The sequence below is a fragment of the Leptonychotes weddellii genome, chromosome 5 (genome assembly GCF_054177405.1).
Source record: "Leptonychotes weddellii isolate Sample4059 chromosome 5, ASM5417740v2, whole genome shotgun sequence".
Lineage (NCBI taxonomy): Eukaryota > Metazoa > Chordata > Mammalia > Carnivora > Phocidae > Leptonychotes > Leptonychotes weddellii.
Genome location: NC_138373.1, coordinates 104,586,095 through 104,594,568, shown reverse-complemented (window position 1 = coordinate 104,594,568; position 8,474 = coordinate 104,586,095). Strand labels below are relative to the sequence as shown.

Sequence of the window (8,474 nt, the reverse complement as noted above, 5' to 3'; positions counted from 1 at the left end):
GGTGCCTGGGTGGCTCAGTCGTTCAGCATCTGCCTTTGGCTCAGGTCATGATCCCAGGGTCCTGGGATCGAGCCCCACATCGGGCTCCCTGCTCCGGGGGAAGCCTGCTTCTTCCTCTCCCACTCCCCCTGCTTGTGTTCCCTCTCTCGCTGTGTCTCTCTCTGTCAAATAAATAAATAAAATCTTTTAAAAAAAAAAAGAACATTTTCATCACCCCCAAAAAGAAACCACACACCCTTTAGCCATCAATCCCCAATTTTCCCCAAACCTCCTACTAGGCAACACTCAGCAAGTTTGTGTCTCGATGGATCTGCCTATTGTAGATTTTTCATATAAATGGACTTACACTATGCATGGTCTTTTGTGATGAACTTCTTTTACTTAGCATACTGTCTTCGAGGTTCATCCTTGTAGAGTCTCTCAGCGCTTCCTTCCTTTCATTGCTGGATAATATTCCATTGTATTGGATCTACCACATTTCATTTATCTGCTCATCAGTTGATGGACATTTGGGTTTCCACTTTTTAGCAATTCTGAGTAACGCCCCTCTGACCATTTGTGTACAAGTGTGTGTGAACGTATGTTTTTCATTTCTCTTGGTTATATACCTGGGGACAGAATTGCTGACTCATCTGGTAATTCTGTATTTAACTTTTGAGGAGCTGCCAGCCTGTTTTTTCAAAGTGGCTGTACCAGTTTCCAGCCCTACCAGCAGCAGATGAGGGTTCCAGTTTCTCCACATTCTCACCAACACTTGTTATTTCTTTTTTTCCTAGTCTGTTTGTTTGTTTCAATTGAAGTATGATTAATATAAAGTGTGAAGTTAGTTTCAGGTGTACCACCTATTGATTCAACAGTTCTGTTTATACAGTACTCAGTGCTCATCACGATAAGTGTACTCATTATCTGTCACCATGCATTATTACAATATTATTGACTAGACTCCCTATGCTGTGTTTTCATCCCCATGACTTGTTTATTTTATAACTGAAAGTTTGTACCTCCTAATCCACTCTATCTATTTCACCCGTCTCCCCCAACCTCCCCTCTGCAACCACCAGTTTGTTTTTTGTGTTTGAGTCTGTTTCTTTCCTTCTCTGTGCATTTGTTTTGTTTTTTAGATTCCACATATAAGTGAAATGATATGGTTTTTGTCTTTCTCTGTCTGACTTATTTCACTTAGTATTATACTCTCTAGGTGCATCCATGTTGTTGCAAATGGCAAGATCTCATTCTTTTTATGGCTGAGTAATATTCCATGCATGCACACACACACACACACACACACACGTATACTACATCTTCTTTATTCATCTATTGATGGGCACTTAGGTTGCTTTCATATCTTGGCTACTGTAAATAATGCTGCAATAAACATAGGGGTACATATATCTTTTCAAATTAGTGTTCTCATTTTCTTTGGGTAAATACTCAGTAGTGGAATTATGGATCATACGGTAATTCTATTTTTAAGTTTTTGAGGAACAGTGTCTGCACCAGTTTACATTCCTACCAACGGCACAGGGGCTCCCTTTTCTCCACATTGTTGCCGACACTTGTTTCTTGTCTTTTCAATTCTAGCCATTCTGCCAGGTGTGAGGTAATATCTCATTGTGGTTTTGATTTGCATTTCCCTGATGATGAGTCATGTTGAGCATCTTTTCATGTGTCTGTTGGTCATCTGTATGTCTTCTTTGAAAAAATGTCCATTCAGGTCCTCTGTATTTATTTATTTGTTTGTTTATGATTGTTTTAATTTTTATTTTTTTAAAAGATTTTATTTATTTATTTGACAGAGAGAGACTCAGCGAAAGAGGAAACAGAAGCAGGGAGAGTGGGAGAGGGAGAAGCAGGCTCCAGGCCGAGCAGGGAGCCCGATGTGGGGCTTGATCCCGGGACCCTGGGATCATGACCTGAGCCGAAGGCAGACACTTAACGACTGAGCCACCCAGGCGCCCCTGTTTGTTTATGATTTTTAAGTAATCTCTACACCCAATGTGGGGCTTCTGCTTTTCCTTTCCAATCTGGATGCCCCTTATTTTATTTTCTTACCTAATTGCCCTGCTAGAACTTTAGTATAATGTTGAATAGAAGTGGGGAGAGTGGGCATCCTTGTCATGTTCCTGATCTTAGGGGGAAGGCTTTCAGTCTTTCAGCTTTGAGTACGATATTAGCTGTGGGTTTTTTGTAGTTGCCCTTTATTAGGTTGAGAATGTTCCCTTCAACTCTTAGTTTGTTGAGTATTTTCATCAAGAAGGAGTGTTGGATTTTGTCAAATGTTTTTCTGTGTCTATTGAGATGTGTTTTTTTCCCCTTTATTCTGTTGATAAGAGTGTATTACATTGGGGCACCTGGGTGGCTCAGTCGTTAAGCGTCTGCCTTCGGCTCAGGTCATGATCCTGGGGTCTTGGGATTGAGCCCTGCATCAGGCTCCCTGGTTGGCGGGAAGCCTGCTTCTCCCTCTCCCACTCCCCTTGCTTGTGTTCCCTCTTTCACTGTCTCTCTTTCTGTCAAATAAATTTAAAAAATCTTTAAAAAAAAAAGTGTATTACATTAATTGATTTTTGGATGCTAAACTGAGCTTGTGCTCCTGGGACAAATTATTTTGTCATAACATACAATTTTTTTATATGTTGCTGATTTCGGTTTGCTAGTGTTTTGTAGATTTTTATATCTATGTTCAAAGAGATATTGTCTCAGGTTTTCTTGTGATATTTCATCTAGTTTTGGTATCAGGGTAATACTTCCTCATAGGATGAGTTCAGAAGTGTTCCTCTTCTGTTTTTTAGAATATTTGCGAAGAACTGGTATCAGTTCTTTTTTAAATTATTATAGAATTCATCAGCAAAGCCATATGGGCCTGGGCTTTTCCTTGTGGTCGTTTTTAAAAATAAAAATTCAAGTTCTTCATGAACTTTTGTACCATTAGAATTTTTTAAATAGCATTTTGATCTTCAAGACACTAAAAGTTTTTGGAAGTGTGTGAGCTTTGGAAATAGACCAGCAGACAGACCTAGGATTGAATTCCATCTCCGGAGCTTAGCTTGGGGGTGAATTTCTTAACACCTCTGAACCTGAGTGTCCTCACCTGCGAACTAAGGGGGACGGTAGCATGTTGTAAGGTTGAAAGGGCCCAGGCCAGGCCTGCAGTAAGAGTTAGAGATGGCTCGGCCCTAGAACCTGGGTGGCTTTTTAGATCCCTTCACAGTCTCTGTCTCCTCCTGCGTTGTTGCCACAGGGTGCCGTGCCGTTCCTGGTCAGTGCGACGTCTGGCACAACCGTGCTGGGGGCCTTTGACCCCTTGAACGCGATTGCTGACGTGTGCCAGCGTCTCGGGCTGTGGCTGCATGTGGATGTGAGTGAGCCTTGGGCCTGGGGGTGGGGGTGGACTGAGCCAAGGCCAAGGCCCACGTTATTCCTTTTGCTCCACAGGCCGCCTGGGGTGGGAGCGTCCTGTTGTCACAGACACATAGACATCTCCTGGATGGGATCCAGAGGTGTATACGGCCACCTACTTCCTGAATCCCACCCTTCAATTCCTTGACCCAGAGAATAGTCCTGGACTAGGGCTCTTCCGATGGGAAGGAGGGAAGGAGGTTGGTGGGAGGGGCGCTGGAGAGATGGTGGACTGGGGCTGGGAAGTCAGACATCAGACGTGGGAATTCTTCCTGACTGCTGGGCCAGGGTGAGACTCAAGCCCCTTCACTGAAGATATGGTAAAGGAGGGGGGCTCTGGTTGAGGAGCAGCCAGTTGATCCAGCTTTGCTCTGCCCCCCCCCCCACCCCTACCCCTGCAGGGCTGACTCGGTGGCCTGGAATCCTCACAAGCTTCTGACAGCAGGCCTGCAGTGCTCAGCTCTTCTTCTCCGGGATACCTCGGTGGGTCGGCCCTGCCCTCTCCTCACTCCACCTCCCACCCTGGATCTCTGTTTTTTTCTCTGGCCCACCTTCGAGAGGGTCCTGGCCTTATTATGTCCTCCTCACCATCCCGTCTGAAGCCCAGTATCCGTGACCAGCCTCATCCCCTGTACTGCCCCCACCCCCTCCCCCACCATGGCCTGTCTTCAAGCAAAGGAAGAGGTTTCCAGCTTGCAGTTGTAATTGAAGGGATCCTAGGCTGAATCTGGGAAGAATTCTGGGTATTGGGAGAAAACCCAGAGAAAGGGGCCTAGTGGCAGGGAAAGAATGGGTGGTCTGAGCTAAGAAATCCCCGTGTGCAGCTCTGGAGGAGGCCTCGGTATGTGTGTGGGGGGTCTGACAGTCTTCCCCACACTCCCCCCCCACCCCAACCAACAGAACCTGCTTAGGCGCTGCCACGGGTCCCAGGCCAGCTACCTCTTCCAGCAAGACAAGTTCTATGACGTGGCTCTGGACACTGGAGATAAGGTGGTGCAGTGTGGCCGCCGCGTGGACTGTCTGAAGCTGTGGCTCATGTGGAAGGCACAGGGCGGGCAAGGGCTGGAGCGGCGCGTCGACCAGGCCTTTGCCCTTGCCTGGTAGGAGTGGGGGCGCTCCTACGTCCTCTCCCCTGGCGTTCCGTCTGGTCCGTCCTGCCCCCACCCACTGCTCCGCTCCTCCCATTTTTCTTGTTCTTGGGGTTTCTGGGTTCATTCTCTGCGTCTCTTCTGCTTCTGTGTCTCTGCTTTTCCTCCTCCATGTGTGATTTCTTTCTCTCTCTCTCTCTGTGTTCGCAGGTACCTGGTGGAGGAATTGAAGAAGCGAGAAGGATTTGAGTTGGTTATGGAGGTATGCATCCTCCTCCCCACCCCAGGCTATCCCACACAGCAAAGCCCTGATGGGGGAAGAGGGGCAGTAAGGGGGGATCATCCCCCTTCCACAGCTCACCCCTTCTCCTCCCTCATTCCTCCCAGCCGGAGTTTGTCAATGTGTGTTTCTGGTTTGTGCCCCCCAGCCTGCGGGGGAAGCAGGAGAGCCCGGATTACAGTGAAAGGCTGGCTAAGGTAGGCTCTCTCTTCTGGTCTCTGGTTATAGCCCACTTTAGGGAACTGTGATGCTTCTGGTGTGTTTCTGCCCCCTGCTGGCTGTGAGTGGCATGGCAGGTCCCTTTGCTAGTCTTGCTCCTGAGGTGGGGGTGTGAACTGGAAGACAACCCCAACTGGTCCTCATTTCTGTGGGGGTGGGGATGGGAAATAAGGTATGTTTCTGGAAAATGAAAAGAAGACAGAGAGGGATGTTACAGGAGAAGTCACCAGTGTGTAGTACGTAGTCCATGGGAGTTCTGCTGGGAGCTCGGGCCCAGGACAGCCGTATGAAGCCTTATTCCCTGATGCTGGGGGCAGAATAACTGTATAAGGCCGGTCCAGACATGCCTTCTAGAGGCAAGGAGATAAGTCCTGTCCCTAAGGATAGATTGGTGCTAGGTGCTGCAGATGATCTGAAAGGACAAGAATGTTCTTGCCCTTAAGGGGTTATTTAGAAAACTAGAGTTACCTATCTGAAACCAATATGTTCAAGGCAATCTTGTAAATTACATGTTAGATTACAGGGTACAGATCACAGATATTCCAGGAATTCAGAGAGGGGAGAAGAAGGTGTTAAGGATGACAAAGGCTAGATGTTAGAGTAGAGCAGTGCTGGGAGTCAGGGAACAGTCAGGATTTGGCAGAAAATGGCCCGTGTGACAACTTGGAGATATAGGTAAGATAGGAAATAATGCAGAAGCTGGAGAAGGGGGCGCCTGAGTGGCTCAGTCGTTAAGCGTCTGCCTTCGGCTCAGGTCATGATCCCAGGGTCCTGGGATGGAGCCCCGCATCGGGCTTCCTGCTCAGCGGGGAGCCTGCTTCTCCCTCTCCCATTCCCCCTGCTTGTGTTCCTGCTGTCACTATCTCTGTCTCTGTCAAATAAATAAATAAAATCTTAAAAAAAAAAAAAGAAGCTGGAGAAGGCCAAGCAGGCAGGATGTAGTGGGAAAGGTGACCTAGGGCCAGGGTCAGGAGCTGAGCGATGAGTGCTCCCTCAGAAAGGTACCTGAGCGAGAGGGAAGTGCACCTAGGGGAGCGTGCACTGAGGCTGCAGCTGGAAGTTCTCTCCAACCCTTCCACAGGTGGCCCCAGTACTCAAGGAGCGCATGGTGAAGGAGGGCTCCATGATGATCAGCTACCAGCCCCATGGGACCCGGGGCAACTTTTTCCGCATGGTTGTGGCCAACCCTGCGCTGACCCGGGCTGATATGGACTTCCTTCTCAACGAGCTGGAAAGGCTAGGCCGGGACCTCTGAGCCTCCTCCTCCTCCTCCTTGCTGCTGGCCCTGAGCGCCCCCCCCCCCCCCGCCGCCCCGTCTCTGTGCATTCCCTTCCTGTGTTTTCAAGAACAGACTGACCTTAACAACCTTTCTGTGCCTTGATCCACTAACTCTCTAATTAAATATTTGCTACTAGGAGAATATTTAAATAAACTACAGTATATCCAGATGATGGAATGGTACTCTGCCATTAGAATTATGTTTACAAACAAGATTTTTATTGATATGAGAAAAGATAATTTTAATATAATGCTATATTGAAAAAGCTGGATACAAGACTTTGTATATAGTAATATCTGAGTGGTGTTCATACATAGAAGACTGATAAAATGAAATATGTCAAATATTAATAATTTTCCCTGGGATGGGATTATAGGCAATTTAAAATTAATTTTTTATACATTTTGTGCTCTTCCCTTTTATTACATAATTAATATGCATTACTTTTATAATGGGGAAATAATAAAGTTAAACCTTCAACTATATTATTTTGGAATGTTTTGAAGTTTACCTTTTATCAAATAATAGAGAATGTGAAATTTTTTTTTAAAGGGGCGCCTGGGTGGTTCAGTTGTTAAGCGTCTGCCTTCGGCTCGGGTCATGATCCCAGGGTCCTGGGATCGAGCCCCGCATCGGGCTCCCTGCTTAGCGGGAAGCCTGCTTCTCCCTCTCCCACTCTCCCTGCTTGTGTTCCCTCTCTCACTGTGTCTCTCTCTGTCAAATAAATAAATAAAATCTTTAAAAAACAATTTTTTTAAAAAGGGAGGTGTAAGAGAGGCTAAAAATAAGAAATTTTTTTCTTAAGAAATCTATAGCAGGAGAGGAAAGACCAAAAGTGGAGTTCTAAATTAACTGTACTTTAGTGACATTGAAAACAAAATGGGTACTGATTATATGTTGAAACCAGAGCCTTGTCCACTTATCCCTCATGAAAAATCCTCACACACAAGGAGGAATTTGCCTTCTGTAGGGTGCCTGCCTGCCTCAGTAGTAGAGCATATGACTCTTGATCTTGGGGTTGTGAGTTCTAGCCCCATGTTGGGTGTAGAGATTTCTTACTTACTTATATACATACATATATAAATTTAAAAAAACAGATTTTCCTTCTGTAATTTAAACAATAGAAACCAAGTTTAAAAAAAAAGAAGGAGCGCCTGGGTGGCTCACTTGGTTAAGCGTCTGCCTTTGGCTTAGGTCATGATCCCGGAGTCCCGAGATGGAGCTCAGCTTCTCCCTCTGCCCCTCACCCAGTTCGTTCTCTCTCTCTCTTTCAAATAAATAAATAAAACCTTAAAAAAAAAAAAAAAAGCCCAGCAACCAAACATCCATTTTACACTTATATCTTGGGCTGGTGTTGCTTTTCAGTCATTTTTGGGAAAGAGGCAATTAGCTACACAAGTTATTTGCTTTGTTTTTTGTTGTTGTTGTTGTCGTCCAAGGTTTATTGATGATATTACAGCAGAAAGATTCAAATGGCTCCACGAGGTGTTTTGAAATTCATCCCAACTCTAGGCTGAGTGACCTGCAGTTTGGGCAAACTGCCAAAGTCCAAGACCTTCAACATTTCCTTAGGGTCAGGATCCACTTCCATGATCTCCTGCCCCCAGGCTGAGACCTCAGGAATGGAATTCTCCCTCCTTTCTCTCCTCCTCCTGCAGCTTGGTGGAAACCCCTCTCACTGGGCCTCTCTGAATCCGCTCCATCTGACGTGTGACAGGCTGTTCTCTTGTTGCAGAGTTTCTTGGCGGGAATAATGGCGTCTCCTCGCACACAGGCTTGTTGGTGTGGAAGAGGTTGCCCAGGCGCGTGTAGTACTTCTTTTTTTTTTTTTAAAGATTTTATTTATTTATTTGACAGAGAGAGACACAGCGAGAGAGGGAACACAAGCAGGGGGGTGGGAGAGGGAGAAGCAGGCTTCCTGCCAAGCAGAGAGCCTGATGTGGGGCTCAATCCCAGGACCCTGGGATCATGACCTGAGCCGAAGGCAGACGCTTAACGACTGAGCCACCCAGGCGCCCCACTAAGCCCTATTCTTAAAGAGTTCTATGTATCTGCAAAATGTCTTAAACTTAGTGAAAAAGACAAATTTAAAAAAATCCTTATTTTCAACTCAAAACAAAGCTAGAAAGCAAAAATAAAACCAAAATCTTCAGGATACCTGGGTGGCTCAGTTGGTTAAACGACTGCCTTCAGCTCAGGTCATGATCCTGGA

The 8,474-nt window shown here is 46.2% G+C and overlaps 1 protein-coding gene across 4 annotated transcripts in view; it reads left to right on the top strand.

The window, feature by feature from the left end:
* CSAD (cysteine sulfinic acid decarboxylase) overlaps positions 1-6,747 on the top strand; it is a 28,930-nt gene extending 22,183 nt beyond the window's left edge. For all 4 annotated transcript variants that reach the window (XM_006741572.3, XM_081821744.1, XM_081821742.1 and 1 more), the window contains 7 exons: positions 3,239-3,355; positions 3,433-3,497; positions 3,798-3,879; positions 4,297-4,496; positions 4,695-4,746; positions 4,872-4,961; positions 6,065-6,747. In XM_006741572.3, the coding sequence (XP_006741635.2) occupies positions 3,239-3,355; positions 3,433-3,497; positions 3,798-3,879; positions 4,297-4,496; positions 4,695-4,746; positions 4,872-4,961; positions 6,065-6,238 (780 nt within the window). In that variant the 3' untranslated portion in view covers positions 6,239-6,747. The remainder of the gene's footprint in view (positions 1-3,238; positions 3,356-3,432; positions 3,498-3,797; positions 3,880-4,296; positions 4,497-4,694; positions 4,747-4,871; positions 4,962-6,064) is intronic.
* Positions 6,748-8,474: the final 1,727 nt, after the last annotated feature.